The sequence below is a fragment of the Cuculus canorus genome, chromosome Z (assembly GCF_017976375.1).
Source record: "Cuculus canorus isolate bCucCan1 chromosome Z, bCucCan1.pri, whole genome shotgun sequence".
NCBI classification, from domain to species: Eukaryota; Metazoa; Chordata; class Aves; order Cuculiformes; family Cuculidae; genus Cuculus; species Cuculus canorus.
The window spans coordinates 25904285-25926323 of record NC_071441.1 but is presented as its reverse complement, the minus strand read 5'-3'; the positions used below and the strand labels follow the sequence as shown (position 1 = coordinate 25926323).

Here is a 22039-nt window from a genome sequence, read left to right as displayed (position 1 = left end):
CTCTCCACATCTTCCAACCTGATTCTTCTCTTGAATGCAGGTGATTGTAATTACTAGATTCACTAATGTGTTCTTTCTATCAAAATCACCTAATAAACTTGTTTCCTTGTGTCATCCTTAAAATACTCTACTCATAACTTCCTTAACCTCCATGGTTCTCCAGGATAGCCCAGATCATCTCCAGTAGAACCATTTCCGCCTCCTCCTTGGTCGTTACGTTAACTTTCATTTTCCTTAGTTTTATTGCCGATTTCTTGGAAGACACAACACAAGTTTTGCAGAAAACCAGACAGACTGGTCCTAATAAATTTCTCTGCATAAAATAATCATCAGAGTAAAATGTAACAGACTTATCTGGGATTCTAAAGTGTTACAGTTTAACCTGTTTCCATTAATGCTGGTGTCTCTCACTGTCCTTCAAATTCTGTTCTACAGCCTTGACAGTAATGTTTTGTATATTCAATTTTCATGTGTTAGTTAGAATTTCCAAACCCCAGTTCATTCCTGTATTTCTTTCTAAGCACTTTTCTATTTCCCAGCATTATGTTTTTTTCAAGCGTGGATACCAGAAAGGGTCATGGAAGTTGTAGCCTTCTCTAGACACACGTATTACTGTTTCCCCACTACCTGCACATGTTCACATTCACCCGTCTTGCTCATCCAAGGAGCAAACTAAATTTTAGGGCAGCTCATTGACAGATGGTTATCTGCCATGACCCTAAATTCCCTATCAGAGTCACTACTTTTCAAGAGTTTGCCCACCTACCTGTATGTGTCAAAAAGCTTCATTTCTAGGTCTTACTGCCTTGCATTTGGCTGATGTACATATCTCAGGATGCTTTAATGGCTTTGCATTTGTGATTTATATTTGATATGGTTTAGTTTTCTCCAGACTGAGATTGCCCAGCAAAAATCAGGTTAGGCAACAACCTTAACACATCATTAAGCTAATAATAATTCTTTGCTCTACCATTTGCACATAGTTAGCAACTGTCAGCATTCAGCCAAAGTAGAGTTAGGGGTATGCCTACCGGTAAATGAAATCGAGTTTAGGCTCAGTGATACTGAAGTAAACTTTGATACTAGGCACTTTATTTTCTTTTGGAAATATGTAAACAAAGCTAACATTAAAATTTCTCTCCTTTGCTTTCTGTGAAAAGTGAGCTTTTCCACAGTCAACAGGTAGTATAAAAAAAAAAACGAAAAAAGGAGAAAAAGAAATAATATACCAGAAAGGTTATTGCATTACATTCATTGAAATATACAAATCCTAAAAGGCAAGAAATAAGAGTTACAGGAAAATGTACCTCAAAATGTCCAGTTTCCTTACAATGTCACAAAGTGTACTGGAAACCAGGAGTGTTTAGTTACTTCATCCCGTCTTGCACATATATGGAAACTGTTGCAACAAGCCAGAATAATATTACTGCTTTTGGACTTGTCAAAAGTGGCCTCTGGTTTTGGGTGGCTAGCGTGAAACAGGTGGTGCATTTGAACATAAAACCCCACACCATTATTGATTTGGAAAGCCAATACTGAAAATCAGCTTTGGCAAATGGGTCTCTCTCCATGCACTTAAGTATATACGTTTCAGAGTGCATTTTTGATACACAAATCTGGTTACTTTGCATGAGCAAATCACCTATCCTCTTTGCTTATATATTTGAATAATAGCAAACTATGTATTTCTGCATGTCTTGTGAGACAAAAATAGATTTCTGAAATGCTAATTGCTGGAAGTTTGCATTTAGAGTTTTTCTGTACATAGACTATAATGTAAGTTTAAGGTACAAAACCATGACGGCAATGACTTTGCACACAGCCCAAGTGCATTGTTCCCTCTTAAATTGAATGCTATGGGAGACACTGCATGAAACGATTGCTGCTGTCCTTAGTCTGGAGAGGTAAACTCCTCTCTAGAGTATTTAATCTGATGGTAGTGCAAAGGCGATGAGAACTTCCTGAACCTACTCCATAAAATGAGTGTTCGTGTGTAAAGTCTGTCACATATCCTAACACAGATATCTTTCTTGTACACTGCTATTTGCTTTGGCTTTGCACATAGAGACAATTTCTCATATCATTAACTAGCGACTCTTTGTGCAACAGAATTTTTTGAAAACCCAGCTCTTGTATTATCACAGGTGTTTACAATATACAGTTTGCTTTATCCCAGTAACAATATCAGAAACAACAGTTGTAAAGATAATATGGAGAGATAGCCTGAACTAGAACTGCAATTCATGCAGCCCTGTAGCTGGCTCTATTTTGTTTAGGAAAACGAGAAATTCATTCCAGCATTCCACAGGTTCAGATTTCAGGTTTCAGCCAACACTTCTTTTGGTTGCACTTCAAGAACTAATTATAGCTCTATGGGGAATATCTTGGAGCAATTTAAGCTGTTGTTCTAGTGAAAAGTAAAATAAAAAATACACCACATGCAAGGATGCATGTTGAAATGTTCCACTGATATATCTCAATAATTATTGTTCTAATGCGTGGTTATTCAATATAGGGTTGTTGTGGTTATTCAATATAGGTTTTTTTTATACAAACATTAAAATATTTTCACACTTCAGTATTTTAAAGGTATCATATCATATACAATACGTTTTTCCTGCTGTTTGTTGTGATTAATTATTTTGTCTTTCCTTTTCTTAATCAAGAAGCTGGCTGAGAAATAGCCAAAATGTTTAAAATGATTAACAACAACTTACCTTTTCAACAGTCTAAGATAATTGTTGGTTTTGGTAAGTAGTAACAGATCTTGTGTTATGTATTGTGTATATGCCTATTCCAGCACTATGAAATATTTTCTTGACTTCCTGCTTTTCCTAAGAGTAAAAACATGACTGCTACCCTGAAAACACAGGGGTTAATTTGTAGACGTTCCCTCAAACATGCATCTTCATTTACATACACCTGTTAGACTTATTACTTATCTCTTTATAGTTATCATAAGTGCTCATTTTTAGTGACTTGATGCACAAATGGGAATTTTTCTGAGAGCTTGATGCCTCAATAGAATTAATGCCCTCAGAAATGTCTTCATTTGTTTATTATGAATTTTTGCTTTTAATATTCAAGGAGAGAGCTTTAATAAAAATTGATCTGTTTGGCTGACTTCTGATAGCACTTCAGAATTGCTGCTTTGGGCTCTGCTTACTGTTATCTGTTTTGGAGAGATACCTACATTCAAATTAGAGTGTTGTGAAGTTTACAGAATAGTCTTCTAAGGGTAGTGTGCTAGACTATTTTTCGTGCTAGATTAGAGTGGAACTTGTAGAAACTCAGCAAGAGCTGGAAGATGCTGCTCCTCAAAAGGATCTGCCCATCAGCAGATTGACAGCACTGTGCCTGTCCACAGGGAAGTGGTATCCATCTTCCTGGAAGCACAGAAATCAGTGGAAGCTGGAAGCAAGGAGATGCTACCTCTCACAGGTGCATCTCTCAGGATGCTATGATCTTTGGTGCCTAGTCCTACAGTGTCTGTACTGTACTCAAAGTCATGCCTGCATAGCAAATTTTTTAGGTCTCCAGAGTTCTGACCTCTGTTCTGCACATTCAGTTATGAACATTTCCTCTTTAGGAATTATTTTTTAATGAAGAGGTCATACAATGGGCTACTTTTTCCACCTTTGACATTGGGATCAATTACACTTCCCAGCAGTAGTTTTTGTTCTTGGAAGCATTAAGTAATTTTAGAACAATATTGGGGAGAATAGGGGAAACTAAATGTTTAGGCTCTAGGTGTGGGCAGAGTGTCCTCTCTCCTGTTTATGTTTTCATGATTTTTTTTTTTCCTGCTCATGGGAATGGGATTTCTAGCATATTGATGCCAAATCACCTCTCCCTGGCTGTAGTCACTTTACCTCAAATTATTCCAGGTCAGTGATTCTCTCCTCTGCCTTTCTGGCTCCTTCACATTTTCTTCCCTACCCCTTAGTAAATTTGATCACTTCTATAGAGAGAGTGACTCACCCCTCGGCAGAGAGGGTTATTGGGGCATTCGATTCCTGGGCTAGCTTAAGGACACAGCTTGACTTGTAAAGCAGTGAATGAATGTACAGTCTAAACTTTGTAAAATAGCATCAATAAATCTTGCTCCACTGGCTCAAACTACACCTCGTAGATGGAAACTGGTTTTATTAGATGAAAGTGTGCTAGAAGCAACTTGAAAGTATATGGTGCTGCTGGTTGTCCTTAGATAAGTGTGTGAAGAACCTCTACCTTATAATGGTTCCTATCAATACGACAAAGGCATTCACTCATGAAGATGTGATTTATATGTATACACACACACACACACACAGAAATGCATGCACTTGGAGCAAGGGATGTTTTTTTTAATAGTGTTAGGAAATTCTGCAGATGTCATTATGAATATATTCATACTGGCTCTGTTTCTTGGCAGACTAACCTTTCTGTGCTCTTCAACTGGAAAAAAAGAGCTTTCATATCACTTACCCTGCTTGCAGCTTGCTGACCAAGGAAAGGAGGCACACACAGAAAAGAAGTGCGAATGCCCCAAGATTCTTGTACCGTGCTCTTACAGGTGCAATTTCTGCCTTGGGGCCTTTTTTTTAATGACCTGTTCCATTCAAGTTCAGCTGTGTATTGAGTGTATTGGCTTTGCATAGGAAATGTGCTAGAAAATTGGAGTGTGACTAGGTCAATAGCAAGTTAAAATTGTCAGTGAAAGACACAATGGAACATTTGATTATTTTCTTTTAATTGTCTCACATTTTATGCAACTTAAGAAAGTTGCATAAAGACTAGAAGTGCATTTATGGACACCTTGCAGCATTTATAAGGGACAGTCAATAGCTATCATTTCAAATCGAGGAGCAGAAACAACACTGCTTAGATGGGAAGTTATGTGGTTTTAGTGTCATGGGACAAGCACTGAGCATACTTTGTTGCGCACCTATTCCACCTTGGTCTATGCCTCAGCTGTAGTTCACTAACTCTTAGTTTTGCTGAAGTCGTCCCCGTATGTTTTGTTAATACACCGTTGGTTTTGAGTAATAAATGACACATGACTTCTTTGACAGCTCAGGGCTTGACTTTTCATCTTGACACCCTTAGGCATTTGGCAGATGACAGATGATAGATTTAGATAAACACTAAAAGCTACAGAGTGCCTCACATGTGCATTTATCTTAACTTTGTAACATGGTCCAAATGCTCTTTAACTTTATGTATTTAAAGGAGACCAGTTGGGAATGGCATTCACATACAGTAGGACAACTGATGCTGTTCCTCTAGTCACTTGTTTGGTATAGTTACTAAAAAGTTTATAATTTCCTGAGCCTGACTGGGTCTCTTGAATTAAAGCAGGGTGTTTGGAAATCAGGGAGAAAATGGAAACTGAATGGTAATTTAACAATAGGCTGTGAATGTAAACCAGAACTTATTTACTTGAGACATTATTTTAGTCAGGTTAAATTTAGTTTGGAGGTTTGCTTTTTTTAAAAAAAATATTTAAAGACTGCCATTTGCATTGCCAAGTAGCTTCTAGGAATAAGAGCTTTAACATGCTTTCTAGACCAAAGTTAACACTGTTGTTTTCTGTGAAATTCTGCCCTGTTTTATGTATGATATAGCTATGTCTTAGAGGAATGGGGATTCTTTCTTTGTGTGTACTAGAAAAGAGTCAGTGTGCCTGGTACTTAGATTTTCATTGCAGTAACTGAGATGTCAGTACTTTATATATTTGGGGAAACATTAATTTTGAAGGAATATTTGTTATTATTTGTTTAAAAAAAACTTGGCATGGAAAGGTAAATTTGGATGCAAGGCGCTGTTATTTTTAAAGGCCTGTCACTACTATTAGAATCTACATTAATGTTTATAATTTTTAAATACAGCATTGCAGTATTTCTGACATCCGTTGGTGTGTTTTCATCAGGACTACATTTTGTGCCTAAAAATGTATTCACATCTGTTACTGCAGCTCATTTTTCATTATTAGTATAGCAGACTAAGTATGCATCTAGAGAAGTATAGACACATTCTATGTGCATAAAAGCTAGTGATTCAAGGGTTGCTCCAGAAATTTACATAAAATGCAGTCCTACTTTTCTGTAAAAAGGTATTCATTGCACATGTGGGACAGAATGTGTTATACTGCTGTTTGCAGACAAACTCAGCTGATGATGACTGCAGAAAAGTGACAGGTGAACTGTTACTGATAGGCTATTTTTCTGCATGCATATGTTTTTTGAGAAATTTTTTTTACGAAAATAATTTTTTTGAAGTTGAATATAGACTTCTAGACAAAGCACTAAAATAGATTCCTTTTTTCTTATCCTTGAATCTGTGATTTGATTACCTTGCATTCTTATTTTTTCTCTCTTGGTTGTACTGGTGATTTACTCTGAATTTTCCATGGGGTATCAGTTTGGCCAAATGTCATTAAATAATACTATTCTTTCAAAAAACACATGTAAAGAAGAAGAAAAATGTGGAATTCTTCAAATAGTAGACACTTCGGAAAATTCATCAATAAAAAGTTTTGATGGTATTTTTTGAGATGTTCCGGAGGCAGAAGTGTGTCTGTATGATATGCTTTTTTTCATGTAGTCTATCTGCCTGTGCATATATTAACATTGTTGGTGTACATGTGTATGTAAGAAGTTATTTTCTAAGCATAATGTAGGACCAGACAGGAATCTGTACATGACTCTGAAACAGATGTCTGAATTGACAGACAAGCTGAAAATGACTGCTGAGGAGACGGAGGGTGAAAGTAAATAATACCATACCGCTGGGAAGCATGATCTAATTACAAGAGATGATGGGATGAAACCAAAACAAAACCAGTTGAAATGAAGCAGTAGTGCATTAAGTAGAGAACCAACATATCTTTCACATAATCCTCCATCCCATTGCCTGCAACCATACAGAGGACCCCAATTTCTGGCTTCCTGCGCTGAATTTATTATTTGGATAATAAATTAGTGAATATGAATGAAATAATCTCACCATTTACCCTTCCTTTCGGTTTTTACCATTAACTTATTTTCAGAATGGCAGTGTAGGAGGTAGTGATATTCAAAAGGAGATGGCTAGATGAAAGAGAAGTGGTTCACAAATGGTTCCAGCCCCATGAAGTTGCAAAACATCCCACAGGCTTTCAGAGGCTCTGTATCAGACGGCACTGGCTATGAAAAACAGTGAACAAGAACCCCAAACAGAAAAGGGGTTTTGATTTGACAGGACTTCCTAACATGGGGAAGATCTGTAACACTTTATAAAGTTTGTCCTAAAACAACAAAAAATGCCACTATTTTGCTTCTTTTTGTTAATGTAGTAGCTAAGATCAGCTAAAGGAAGTGAAGAAGTTGAATTAGTTACACTTCCCAGCTGGTTAGACTGATCTTGTCTGTCAAATGTGGATTTCATAATACATTTAACGTGGCACCCTGGGATTTTTTTCTCTGCTTGAAATGTTTTTTTAATGGGAAGCTGCATTTTAGAGACAACCTTATGTAAACTCTAGCCAGGAGAATTCGATATTTAACTTATTTTACTGGAGAGAAGAGTCTCTCCAGGTAATATGCTTTTATTAAACTTTCAAAATGAAATTCATCAGCATTTGAGAACTCAAGCCTGGAGTGTGAACTGTGAGGGGTTTTTGTATGGCATTGATTTAGGTTTGGTTGTGCTCAGCACAAAAAATCCTCGTGAAGCCCCTCTTGAGTATCTGGATTAAATGAATCTTTGCTGATTATTTAAGGTTGACCTGGTAGATGTCCAGCAGCTATCTTTATGTTGTTTGTGGTACATAATTGCACTCTATTTAGGGACAAAAAAGCCCCAAACAAACAAAATTCCCCCCCATGATCAAGCAATTAATTTATGCACAGAAAGTGGTGCTTTATTCCTTATAACATTAATTTCTCCTATACCAAAAAACAAGTAGATATTACATGATGAGTAACAAGCAAATGAGGTATGAATGAGAATGTTAGCATAATTATAACTGAGAGAATTGTCACATCCTTTGAGAGAACACCATGTAAAAAAAAGGTGACACAACAGAGCTTTATCAAAGACAAGTTTAGTCCTCTGATGAACCGTTCTGTCTGAATGGTAAAGTGCTTCTAGATAGTGAGTGCAGATAATTAATAGAGATCATACAGCTGCATGAATCTGAATTTCCTTCACTGGCATTACATATGGAAATATAAAACAGGAAAAAACCTGATTACTCACATATCAGTAGTTCTCAGTTCCCATGTATCAGCTATACAGATTAATGATTGTCCTCAGTGCCTATAGAAGATTACTAACACCACTAAAAATGTTTTGGTTCACTTAAACACTATAAGTTTGGTGTATTAAGAAAATGTCAAGGTGAGGTTACCTACTTTTAAGTCCCCATTTGAAAACATGAATACATCTAAGTAACTTGCGTAACTTGTTATATATTTGAGATATACTGAACTAATGCTTTAGTGTTTCCTTAAAGTAGATCTATAAGAATCTTCTATTTTCATCCATTTTTGTTCATATTTGTGTTGTGCATTTAGTGTTCATAGTGGACTAGGTGAGCCGGGACTAGATGAGGTGGGACTAGATGACCTGACATCTCTTTCTACCTCAGGTATTCTGTGATTCTGTCATTTATAGTGTCTGTGCAACAATGATGCTCTGGTTCACAATATATAATGCTACCCCTAAAATATGTAGTGCCACCAGGCAACCTAGGAAGAAATAACAGAGAGTGTCCTAATAATGAAAAATAACATGTATTGCAAAGGGGTTTAGTTGCAAGTATGCTGTTTATTTATTTTGCTTTCTCAACACTGCCTCTGAGCCTTCAGCATGTTTCTTGATACAGCTGGACAGCATAGATGTAGAGCCACAAGCAGACACTGTATAAAAGTTGTTTCTAAAGCTGTCTTCATACCACTCATTTTCTGAATTTTTCTGATGTCTGACTCTGAACTCTGCTAAATCCTATTTTCATTTCAGATTCTTCTCAGTAAGCTGCTTTTTTTTTTTTAATTGTCTTTCATCAGTTATCTTTTGGGGTGAAAAGACATGTTTGTTAAGCAGATGACAGGGAAAAGAAGATTTATTAATCAAATCTTTAATGCTGTTTTCAAACAGGGACGAAGAGGCTTAGGCTCAGTCTTTGTCTGGGCATCTGGAAATGGTGGAAGAAGTCGAGATCACTGTTCCTGTGATGGCTACACCAATAGCATCTACACTATCTCCATAAGCAGCACAGCTGAAAGTGGGAAGAAGCCGTGGTATCTGGAAGAATGTGCGTCCACACTAGCTACAACGTACAGCAGCGGGGAATCCTACGACAGGAAAATAGTATGGGTTTTTAATATTTTTTTTGAGAGGGAGGGAGAGAGAGGTCATTTATACTTGTTAATTGAGTGCATTAGAAAAAAATCATATGTGAGCAAATTCATTTAGCCCCCCAGTGTGCTACTTGGTTCGAGTCACCATGTGCTTTTCTGAAACCGGGATGGGTATCTCTGCCTATTGCAGCCCAATGTGGTGCAGGTATACACAGCTTATAAGCAGGGGTTTCCTCTCACCTGGCTGCTGTCTCTTCAGACCTCTTATTACCAATACTACTGAAATAGATTTCTTTCATTACCAGTATCTTGTAGCCCATTAGTAGGTCTGAGAACATATCCTCCTTTTGGTTTTAATCCAGTTATCAATAATTTTCATATTTACATGCATGATATTTTTCTGCGTACCTCTGTTTTCTCAATTTTATTTTGATCCAGCATCATTACTCCCCTAAATGCAGTGGTGGTCAGTTAGTAGTCACATTACTTCTGACTAGCTGATATATTGTACAAAAGATTTAGCTCAGTGCTCATCTTTCCTGCATTGTTGTTAATCTCATCTCTAAACAGACATCATCCATTTTCTAACATGTTCTCATCTTGGCTGGAAACCAGCAAATTATTTTAATTCTGTTTGATAATCTATTAATTCCGTTAGCATTTGTACGCTATATCGGCTTCTTCAAATTGAGTACATTCAATATACTTTTCGGTATTTAGTATACTACTGCTTTTAACCTTCTAAACCCTTATATTAGGATTAATCCCATTTGTTAATATTGTCCTCTTCCCAGCTTACTTATTCTAGTGTATAACTTACAGATAGTAATTTCTTCCTGATCAGAAAATTTAGGGATTTGTTTGGGTTTTTTTCTCTCCCCTTAGGTGTTATCTTAAGCACCTATCTTAACATTACATTCTTTCTGGTTCTTGGCAGATACCTCTCGGTGTCAGTGAGGAGTTAAAAATTCTTGAAGCTATGGGTTTTTTAATAGTGTCTGCCTTGTCTTTCAGGGTTCTGGGACATTGCCCATCCCTTTTTGGATCCTCCTTTATTTTGAGATGATCTAATTTTTGTTTAAAATTTGTTCTGAGGTACTTCTTTGTTGTAAGAATAGTGATTTTTCTGTTCTTAACTTGTTTCTCTCCACTGAAACCTTATCTCTTTTCCTAGTATGTTTTTGTAATCCCTGATAAATAATAATAAAGAAAATAAATTACTCCATCTCATAGCAGTCCTGATTTCTGTGAATAAATTCCTTCTACTGTCCTTTAAAAGACCTGCACTAACTTCTTCATGTTTAAGTGAGACTAATATACTATGAGGTGAGCAGAGGTGGTTGCAGTTCCCCAGCCTGACATCTTTCTTGGCCAAGTCTGTGGGACTTCCCGGAGTCCTTCAAATCCAACAGTTGCTGTCAACTGGACAATAATTTTTACAAGTACAATCAATCTTGCTTTCAGAGTTTCCAGTGACAGAAAATCCACTTAAATTTAGAGCAAGTGGTTTTAATTACCCATTGCCATTAAAAACTTCTTGTTTGCCATCTGGGCTCTTCTACCTTCAATTTCTATCATTTGATTTTGTCACAGATTTTATTGCTACTGTGAAGAGCACTCTAGTTGTCCAATATCTTTGTCCCTGTTAATACATTTTGATAAATGAAGGTAAGCTTCTTGCATCATTCTGTGTAAGGCATGTATTCACTCTCTCGCTTTATGAGCTTTAAGCATCCAAAATGGACATGTCATTCAGGTAGTAGCCATTTCAGTGAGAAATGCGCAGGCAAACATGTATCTGTGTCAGCTCAGTATATTAAGCCTGAGACTTTTTAGCCCCACTGTCATCTAATGTGTTCATTGTGTGACGCTCAACTCTGTTTCAGAGCTGCTGCTTCTCTCTTTTAGAGTTGCTGTTCCAAGGACAGATATGAGGGTACTTTTTATCTCTTTATTGCACCGTTTACCACCAGCTGTGCTGGTTTAGTAGGCGATCCACACCAGCCCTCATCATCACTTTCTCCAAAGTTTCTTCCACTGCAACATTTATCAGAAGGTGCTGAGTTTTTTCTTCCTAGCTTTAGGTCATACTAAGGCCAAGAACCAAATTGTAGAGGGCCTGATTAGAAACAAGCTGCATTTCTTGTATGTGATATAAGCATAGATATAATTTCTGTGCTTCTAAGTATATATCCAATTTCTTAGATATGATTACGTTCTGAGACCTTGTGATCATCCCATTTTAAATCTGTGTATTGTGTTATGTCATGTATCTTCTTAATCTTTTAAATAAGTTATAAATTTTTCTAATGTGAAGTATCGCATTATAAGTCTTGTAGAATCCTGACTATACTGCTTTAAATCCAAGTGGTGGCCAGAACAAAAAGTAGTGCAGCAATTTGGCAAGTTCTCTGTACCAGCAGCTTATGTAATCCATAATTAAATATATTCTTTGTTGATTAATTTATTAATCATTAGTTTAAAACCTAAATCTGCTGGTTTATACCAGATAAAAACTTGGCAAATAGATGAGATTATTAGGACAGTACTGCTTACCCTATCAAAATATTGACACTGTGTGGGATTTTTTTTAATCTTCTGGAACGTCTCCAGTGCTCAAAGATCTGCTAGAATCAACAGTACAGTCTAACATGTCCCTTTCCAGCTCTTGTAAAAGTCTTTGGTGCTTCCAAATTTTCTGATTTAAACTAACTGTTTAAAATAACTGTAAATAGGAATATTATTTATGATTCCTTTATGCTCTGAAAACTTAATTTAGATTTTTTTTTCCAAAAAGGAACATACAGTGATATAGCAATTTACTATGCACTGCTATTAACTATTCTATTGTTTCTGGACAATTAAAGCAATATTCATTTGGGAGTTCTTTTTCTTCTAATGTATTTGAGAATAAAACATCCTTATACTTTATTGTATTATATTAGGCTTCACAATCAGACCTTTGCCTTTCCTTACCACCCCTATGCACCTCTTATTTTCTAATTTTTATTCATTGCTAGCCACTTAATCTTTTATTTGCTTTTATTTATTTATTTATTATTACTTCTTGCACCTGTCATCTTGTTTTACATAAATATTATTGAAAATAATTGAAGATATGCCTCTTTTAAAATGTTCCTAATTTGGAGTCTACATTGGAGATCTCACAGGATATCAGAGATAAGTAAAAATAACTTTCAATAGCAATCAACCAATTCTATAAGCACTGATTGCTTTTGCTGATCAGATCCTTTGCTCTGTTGGGAGCAATCCAGTTGCATATGCCAATTTTAGATTATTCCTACAGAGTGCATCATTTTGCGCAGTGAATGGTAAAAGTAGAAGTGTACTGAGAAGCTATAAGAATAAACTCAAGTCTGTTGATTGTTGTTTACCAGAACTTAACTTACCCTTGGCTACTCTTCTGCAAATTAACTTTGATGTTGTGCATGCTCACTGATCTCACATAGTTCAATATCACACAATAAATATTTCCTCCAAGACCCTTTTTCATGTACTATATTATCAGTTGGCTTCTGAAGCACACAAGCTACCTGAGGGTGTTTTACTACTTGTACTCGGCATTTAATGCCAGGCAAGCCTGTTCTCTGCCTCTAGAAACCTTCAGTGAAAAGCAGAACACCCAGCAGTAGCTGCAGTCAATAGCTTTGTGTTTGTGTTGTGTGTGAGCCAGTTAACCCCACAAGGGGTAACAAGTACATGCTTCTGTTATGCTACTGCCCTGTGGGAAATGTGAAATTGCAAAGCCAGCTTTTCAAACTAGTGTTAAGCAGTCCTTTCAACATGCAAAACCATAGAGGCAAGGACATTGCTCTCACCTATGTGACTGTCTTGTTCATAGCCTGGATTTGAGAGCAGTAATGATGGTACCACTATTCTCTTCTCCAACTTGTCTGCTAACAGCTAGTCCTCCTAAAGACCTATCAAACCTCATTTATCTTGCAAAGAAGTCTTGTTTGAAACAAGAACTGAACTAAAACTGGAAATTTGGAGGACAAAGTTTTTCAACTGGTATAAAAACCCAGAAGAGTCTAGAATAAAGATGATGTGCACTTGCTTTCATTGTCGTAACACATATCCTTTTCACTGTATCATATCTCACTTTTTTTGCTTAGAATATTGCTGCTTTTGAGTCAGAGTTTGCCTTCGTATCTTTCCACAAAAAACTTAGACCTTGCAGTAAGTTTAAAAGGAAAAATAACAATAGAAGAAGAGAAAGATATATTAAGTTTAAACTCTCCAAATTCTATTATACATATAAATTTATTTGCAATACACAAATTAGCTATGAAAGTCTCATTTTCATGCCATAACATGAAAAGAATAACAATATTTGATCAAGGTATTTGGTGATTTTCGTTGTTGAAGTGAGACTTACATATTCAAAATAGGAAACAAAACTACTGCTGCACTAAATCAGGAAGAAGAGATCTGCCGTGGGCTTTGCAGTCAAAATCAAGTTGATAAAAAATGTTATTTTCTGTCATGTAACTCTGCACAAGCTCCAATATCATGTGGGATTCTGCGATGTTGTACTACAGAAGTACCTATCCATATTACAACTTCATAGTGACATGTTCTACAGTTCCATCATATTTTTCCATCATAGTTCTTCAGTTTAATCTTTTTTTTAAAAATATTTTCTGTTTTTCAATGCAATATGTGCAAAATTTTTTTAAGGTAGAAGGAAGAACGGTAACCAAATGTTAGGCACTCATTGTGTGAGCTAAAAATTCTTGCTAAAATGTTTTGGTTTCAAGATGGACTAATAGAAGCAGCCACAGTTTTATTACTACACAAAATACTTTTTTCTTCTCTTTTCATTGGTATGTGTTTTTAAAATTGCTTGTTTCAAATATAGGCTGTAACATAATTTTAGAAGGTTTTCTAGTCTGGAGGGTTTTTTCACTCTTGTACAATGATATCTTAAGAGCATAATTTCATCTACATAACTCTGTTTTCCATATGGAACATTTTTTACTGACTTTGAACTTAAGTAAATGGAAGCAAATTCTGGCCTGAAATAATTTGAGATAACAGTAACAGTTGGAGACACACAGATGCTACATTCTTGCACGAGTTCCATGTTGTGCAGGGAAGGTGCGCCAAACGTTCTCTACTGCAGTAACTGTGGACCTAGTACTGTAACACTATGGACCGAATTTCCAACCTTTGGATGTATTAACATGCCCAAAGCATACAGACATTTTACAGATGCAACTGGATGTATGCCTTCTACACAGACTCTTAGAGAAAAGTGCTAGAATTACTTTGAGGTTTTTCCAAGAGCAGCTACAAAGTACCAGCATAGTCTAGAAATAGAAACATACTCTGGGACAAAGGCAAATCAACAGTACATAAAGGCCATAAAAACATATTTCTTTATAGAGGTTATCTCTTATAACAGAGTGAGTACAGAAGTATTGGCTAATAATATACAGCTGTCAATGCGTTTTTTTCCTATTGCTCTCTTCTCTACTGTGTTGAATACTATGGATAAGTGACAGGGGACAGGACAAGAGGGAATGGCCTGAAGCTCCGTCAGGGGAGGTTCAGGTTGGATATCAGAAAAAAATTCTTCACAGAAAGAGTCATTGGGCACTGGAACAGGCTGCCCAGGGAGGTGGTCGAGTCGCCTTCCCTGGAGGTGTTAAAGGAACGGGTGGATGAAGTGCTGAGGGACATGGTTTAGGGAGTGTTAGGAATGGTTGGACTCGATGATCCAATGGGTCCTTTCCAACCTTGTGATTTTGTGATTCTGTGATAATGATGGAAAATAGCTTCCCCACTCCAGACTATGTAGTTAGAATAGGGTAAGCACCAACTAAGATAGTTACCTATATTGGCCTCTCATTTATAGACTATGTTGCACAAATACATCACATTTTATTTTAATATCTTTTTCAAATTATTTCTTAAACCACTAAGGAATTTACATATGAAAGTCCCTCGCGATATAATTTGTAAACCTACTGCATAACTTACCTGTAGAAAATAACTTCTCTTATTACTGTTACACCTATTTCTTTGTTTTCTAAAAAATACCTATTCCTCTGATGAGTTTCTTTCTCTTCTGAGAAAATTTCTGTTGCTGACTAACTTCTGCTCTAAGCAGAACTTGAACCAAAAAAACAAACAAAAAGCACAACAAAAAAAAAGCTTCTCCTGACAGTTCTTTCTTAAAACACAAATGAAAACCTGCTCGTTCCAAAACTTTTTCAGAGTATCAAGTTACACACAACGTGAGATATTCAGTTTTCAGTAGGTACGGATAAACAAAGGATGTGAGAAGGAACTGTAGATATTTGTTAATAGAAATTTCTTCATAGAAGTCAACATATGTTGAGAGACTGTAGCAGAAGGTAAAAAATGGTTCAATCAGTTCAGAGAGCTCATGTCATGAAATATGAAATAGCAAGAAATGCAGAGGCATGGGAGAGCAAGAGTGACTATGTTCTCTGTTAACAGCAATCCCATTCGTTAGCCTCCAAATTGGTGAAACTGTAGAAAGATCAATGATGAGGCCTTAAAGATGACTGTACAGAAATGGCACTGTCTTAATTTTTCTCTTACAGGGTGGCTAGGGTTTTTTCTTTAATAAATGTGGATTTTCTAAAAACTGTTGGACTTCTGCATATATCGGGTATTATGGTGCATTGCGATGATTTGTATTGTTACTGTCTACCTTTCATCAGGATGTCTTGTCCTAGGCTGTTAATTTCATGTTGATTAAGCTAGGCTAGTACCCAAAACACTGTCATTATCTTCAGTCAAATCTAGTTGATTCCAAAGGTTTACAAGTGGATCGAAACATTGCATGGTCTTCTCTTGGGCAATCTGATCAGCTTTTTCATAGATCAGCTGTTGTTACAAAGGTATTTGAAGCATAGAAATGTGTTGTACTAAACAAAAGTTTCAGAAATTCCTCTTTCTCAGCACCCTGTTGATGAGAATGACAGTTAATATACACTAATGACAGCTTCATGTTGAGGTCAAATACCCCATCTTTGTTTTTGTGATTAATGATGTTGCCCTCATGTGGTTCAGGAATTTGGGGCACCATTTTTATTCTTGAAACTTGCTTTCCTGTTGGTGGTCCTAAACTCTTTTTTTGCTCAGGGTAGACGTGACACTTCTCTGAGAGTAAATCTAGAGTGCTGAAAAACACGCCTCAGATCTTGGAGGTAATTTACACCTAAACATCTCAGCTCTTGTCAGTAGCTTTCCTTTGAAACAGCTCAAATGGGATTTCTACTCAGGAAGCTTTCTGCATACATTTTCTACTGAAATATTTGCTGAGTGAAAGAGAGAGATAAGGGTCTGTAGCTCAAACAGCTGCCACAACATCTGCTTAGAACATAAGAGGCAAAGTTGCCAAAAAAAGAGGTTGTGTGCTTTACTGTGCCTGATACCTGTAGCTACAGGACAATAAAAACACTCTGGAAGCATGTTCTTCCAGAGTTTGAGAAACTGATGGCATGATGCAGTAAGCTTTTTGCTGTATTTAGAAAGGTTGTCTCTTAAGGAAAAGCTGCTATGAGGGCATTTTTCCCTGCCTGAGCTGTGATAGGCTTTGCTGTGCCTTGGTCCTCTGAGGGAAATGCTTGCTTGCACCACTTTTTTGCAGAAGACAAGGTAACAGGCCACAAGAGGCAGGCACGTACTGGTCCCTTTTTCTGCACTCTCTTTTTGTCCCTGGCCTCCTTCCCAGTCCTTGCCACAGCACTGATGAGTTTTTCCAGATGATATACCTGAATCTTGAATGTCTCTGTTTGGGTCCCCCTCATCCCCTCATCCTTGGACATGTTAATACCATGTGCAAAATCACTGCTTGCATTTGAACAAGGCAATGTAGGGTTAGGCCGATTGCTGTGGCAGTTTCATCTCTTAATATTGTGAGGGCATTTATGGAGCTTGCATGCATAAAGATTTTTTTCAACACTATTTATTTTCATTGTCTAAAGTAAATCACTGTCAACATGAGAGAAAGCAAGAGATAATGAAATTATATAAAAATTTTATATATGGGGTTCAACTTTTAGCTGTTGACAGGTAAAAGAAATTATTTAACAAGGTGTGTATTTATGAAGGATATTAAAATATTAAAAAGGTTCTTTCTAGACTTCATTATTCAAGAAATCTGACCTTTGGTAAGTTCACTAATTTAAGGATATGACATTAAAAATGCTTTAATCCATCTTTTTCAACTTCTAGAAGCCTCCATTTTGTTTCACTTTCTTTCTACTTGCTTTCAACGATCATTTCCTGGGTGCTGTTAGATTCTTCCTTATTAGAAGTCTTTTCTGTTAGTTTGCATATGCTTACATGTCACGAGAACTTTCAGTAGCGTTATACAAATCCTGTAATACATATATTACCATGAATTCTATGTATATGGCTAATTCCAATGGGTGAAACGTACATCTCCTGCATGCAATTGCTTTTATTCTGCCTTAATGGCATGTAGCTGGTTTTTTGTATCTTAATTTATGTACTTTCCAGTTTCAAAGCTAGACAGGCACTTTTACATGCCCTGTGCTTCATTTTTTGTGATTTTTTTGATCCTCTAATGCTATCCTTCTCCCATCTTTGTGCATATCTCTGTTGCAAATGAAATATAGTACTAGTGAGCTGGAGGAAATGGAGAAACAATAATTCTGTATACTTAGGTAAGAAGCTGTGTAAGCAACTTCTGTGCCCATCAGGAAGATAGTTTATGTCTCGTAATGACTGAATCTCAGGGATCAGTTGAAATTCTGAGAATAAGGTTTGGCATTACAGGTCAGTCACTCTGACCACTCTACCACCTTCATGGTTATACGCCTCCTTAGATTACATATAAAAAGTTGTGGCAGCATATAACTAAGCAATATATAACATTTTAAAGCTGCAAATAGCTAATTGGCTGGTGTCATCTAGGCCGTATTTGTGATTACATCAGGATTTTCCAGTGAATTGTTGCTTAATTTCATGTGAATTTTTGCATAAGTTATGAAGGAAAGATTAAACACAGTAAGTAGCACAAGCTCAATTGTGTTCTATTCTGTCACATACTTCCAGCATGACTTCAGGCAACCTAATTAACCCCTCTATATCTCTTTTCTAGTCTCTAAAATGGGCATAACCAGTCTGTATGTAGGGACCACTGTGAGATTTAGTTCATTCTTGTTTGTAAAGCACTTTGAGACTCTTGGGTGGAAAGTGCACTAAGAATGCAAATAAAAGGGCAGGTTTCTAACTGTGCAGTTTTAAAACTGTCCACCTGTTATTCTAGTTTACAAGTCTTTTGTTGATCATGACATGGAAAAATGGAAACTTAACTTAAATTTTCAGTTCAATACAGAGAACACTTTTCCAAGTTCAAGTGACTTGAAGCTCAGAACACCTAACATCATGTATTCAGACATCTTTTCTTTTCCTTTCCTTGCAATGAAAGAAGGAAACACCCTCCACGTACATGTGACTCATTTGGACAAATGAAATCTGTGCTTATTTCTGAAGCTGTGTTCTAAATTTCACACATTCAATTTCTTCCAGATCACCACAGACCTGAGGCAGCGTTGCACAGACAGCCATACTGGGACCTCAGCCTCTGCACCTATGGCTGCAGGCATCATTGCACTGGCACTGGAAGCAAAGTAAGATCTGAGTTCTACTCTGCAAAAAAAAATTAAGCATACAGAAAGGTCTTTCCCACTCACCCAGCACCTTTATTTGAGGATCTCAAAGTGCTTTGCAAACTTTGTGGTAGTAATTCACAGTACCCTTCCAAGGGCAGGAAAGATCTGTTCATTTCACTTGCAGGAAAGCTGACATGGTGGAAATGACATCAGAGTACTCAGTGTTGAAATAATTTGAAATGGTGTTGTGCACAGGTAGATTCTGCTGAATGATGTAAGGCGTCCTCACAATGCCTCACAGTATCCTCACAATCCTGTCTACATCTATATTCTGCGGGCTACCGTAGGTCACCTCTTGTGTTAAACAGGCTCTTTTTAGCAGTGGCCATTCTTGAATATTAAAGAAAGTGTTGGGCAGTGTTAGACTACTGTGAAAATAAATTAATATAGTATGAAAAATAAAAATTGTCAGCTTTTGCATGCTGACACAGACTGTTGGTTTGGTTTTTGTTTTTTTGTTAAATGGGATAAGTTCCTCAGCTGTAAAAAATGTGGATTATATAGTTCCATATTCCTTTTACCCTTAGCTCAGAAGAGTTTCCATCTTACAAGTGGTTTCTCAACTGCAGGATTTTGTTCTTTGTGTCTAGTGTAATCTTTATTGTGCTTCCTGAAGCAGCAGAAATACTGGAAATTTATCAGGTAAATCTGTATCTCTAAACTTTCTGCATTACTTTGCACTGATTTGCAGGTCTAAGGTGGAGTGCTTGACCCCAAATCCTGCTTTAAATCAAATGTTGCTAAGTGCTGAGAGTTTGATTCTGTTAAATTCTGATAAAAACCCATTTCCTTTTGAGACAGCCAGTTCCTTTTAAGGAAGTAAAAAATTTTCACACAACAGTAATTTAAAGTTGTACATTATTCATAGCATCAGAATTATGTTTCCATATTTAATGTTGCCCTTTTTTTTTTAGAAACCATGGACTAATATGCAATTATTAAAAGAATACTTGTTACTCATTGAGGCATGAGAATTAGTAATACAAGAGCTGATATAATTTTTAATTGTGTGGTGCTTTTAGCATTATAATTAGATTATCTTATACAGTCATTAGAAGCAAAGTTATTTTAATAAGTTAATATCATGCTATTGTTTAAAAAACAAATATTTTAAATCTCTTCTCTTTTTTAAAATCCTTAAGTTCATTGTCAACAATCTGCACATGCAGATAAAATTGCATGTGCATAAATTTAATTTCCTGAAAGTTTTTGTAATTATTTCTAAATTAACAGAGATTGCATGTAATTTATTTGTGTTTTATATGATACTTTGTATGCATTTTCTAACAGATTGTTGTAATTGAAAGTTTCAGAGTTACAGCACACAATACCTAGCACCAAGCTATTGCTGCTTGTGACTTCTAGAAACATACTGCAAATCTTACACTTTACACAACCTTTTTCTATGTGAACTTTGATGACTATACCAATGTAAAATCCATGTTAATGCCTATAGACTAGTATTTTTTTCCAAACCAATAGCTATGATAGGAACAAAGACAAGATTGTATTAAAACTTCACGTGGTGATGGAGGAAAAAAAGGTGTCAGTGACTAAAAATACTAGCCACTTTTTTATATACATAGTACCCTGCTGCATGATGCTTATGAGAGATTCAGAGTGAAAATCTGTTGATTTTGCCATTTTTCAAATTCTGTTCAGTTTCAGTATACGGAGGGATTTTACTTGTTTCCAAATCTTACCCTGTGTATTGGATTAGATACAAAGGCATTGTATTAATAATATCATAAATCTGGCTTCATTAATTTATATTCCATTCATTAACTTTTCTCTCCTATGTGTACTTAGAACTAATTTTCTGGACACAGCTATGAAAGAAAAAAGGAAAAAAAAAGTTAGTGAAAAGAAAGGAAAATTGCAAAGAAATATTTTCCCCATGCTGTTTTTTCCCATAAGTTAATCCAGTACTATGGTTGGAGAAATCTTTAATTATGAAGCAAGGCCTTTTATTACAATGAAAGCATATCATGATATACTCAATTTTAATACCTGGGGTTTATTTGTATGAAGTCTATTCAGATTATTCTAAGCAGTTTGTGAATGGTGATTCTTATTTATTTATCTGATTTGAAAATCCAAGTTATATTTTTTACCTGTGATACCTGACAATTTAGGTGATCTTAAATAAATGCTAGGAATTAAAGTATGCAAAAACAAGCTTTGAAGACATCTTAAGCATTTTCTCCGATACTTTAAAAATATATGGTGCATAAAGGACACATGGTATTGGGGCTTAGCATAAGGGCTTACTGGAACTAGTTAGCATTCAGAGTTTGCATTTACATAAATTCTTCCTTAGATTCCACGTTAGTGCCTGTGCTAGTAACACTCGTGTTTATATGAGACTTTTTAAAAAGACTAATTAGAAAGGGGTTTTGCAAGATTATTATGCTCTTCATCCAGCAAACTGCTTATAAAATTGGAGTACTTGCTTCTGAAAACTGCTTTAATGTGGCTGTAATAACGTATAGTTTCATTCCACTTTGTGCTGGAAAACACAAGAACCATAAAAGGGTTTTTAAGCCTATGAGGCAGGTTTGCCCCAGTAGCCTAGTGCTATTCCTGTGAGATATAAGGAGGTGAACAGAGTACTAGTCCGGCCTGGATATGAGTTAGGACAGCCAAGAGGTTGCTGCAAGTCACAAGCATGTTAAATCAATGGAAAATGAACAAGGGAAATTTCCACTCCAACCTGCCACTTTCTTTCTTTGATAAGCCCCATGTGGTGGGACTGGCAAATAGCTGATGGAGGACCTCTTACCTGCCTACTGATTTGAATCCTGCACTTAGTTGGGTTTTCCAGCTGGGATCTGCTCCTGAAATTCTGACAGCAAGTTATTCAAGGATGTTGGTCTGCTTACTACCCCAATTTCAAATAATGTAAACGCATCTTTTATTTTCAGTCCAGTATTTGAATATCAAGTGGCATATTTCCTTCAGTAACCAAAGAAGTGTTAACTGACTTTCAGACTGCCTGTTTGGAATCCTCAAGGG

The 22039-nt window shown here is 36.3% G+C and overlaps 1 protein-coding gene across 2 annotated transcripts in view; it reads left to right on the top strand.

The window, feature by feature from the left end:
• The window catches only part of PCSK5 (proprotein convertase subtilisin/kexin type 5), a 249086-nt gene that overhangs the window by 109880 nt on the left and 117167 nt on the right, over positions 1 to 22039 (top strand). For both annotated transcript variants that reach the window (XM_054054114.1, XM_054054115.1), the window contains exons 8-9: positions 9121 to 9333; positions 18882 to 18982. In XM_054054114.1, the coding sequence (XP_053910089.1) occupies positions 9121 to 9333; positions 18882 to 18982 (314 nt within the window). The remainder of the gene's footprint in view (positions 1 to 9120; positions 9334 to 18881; positions 18983 to 22039) is intronic.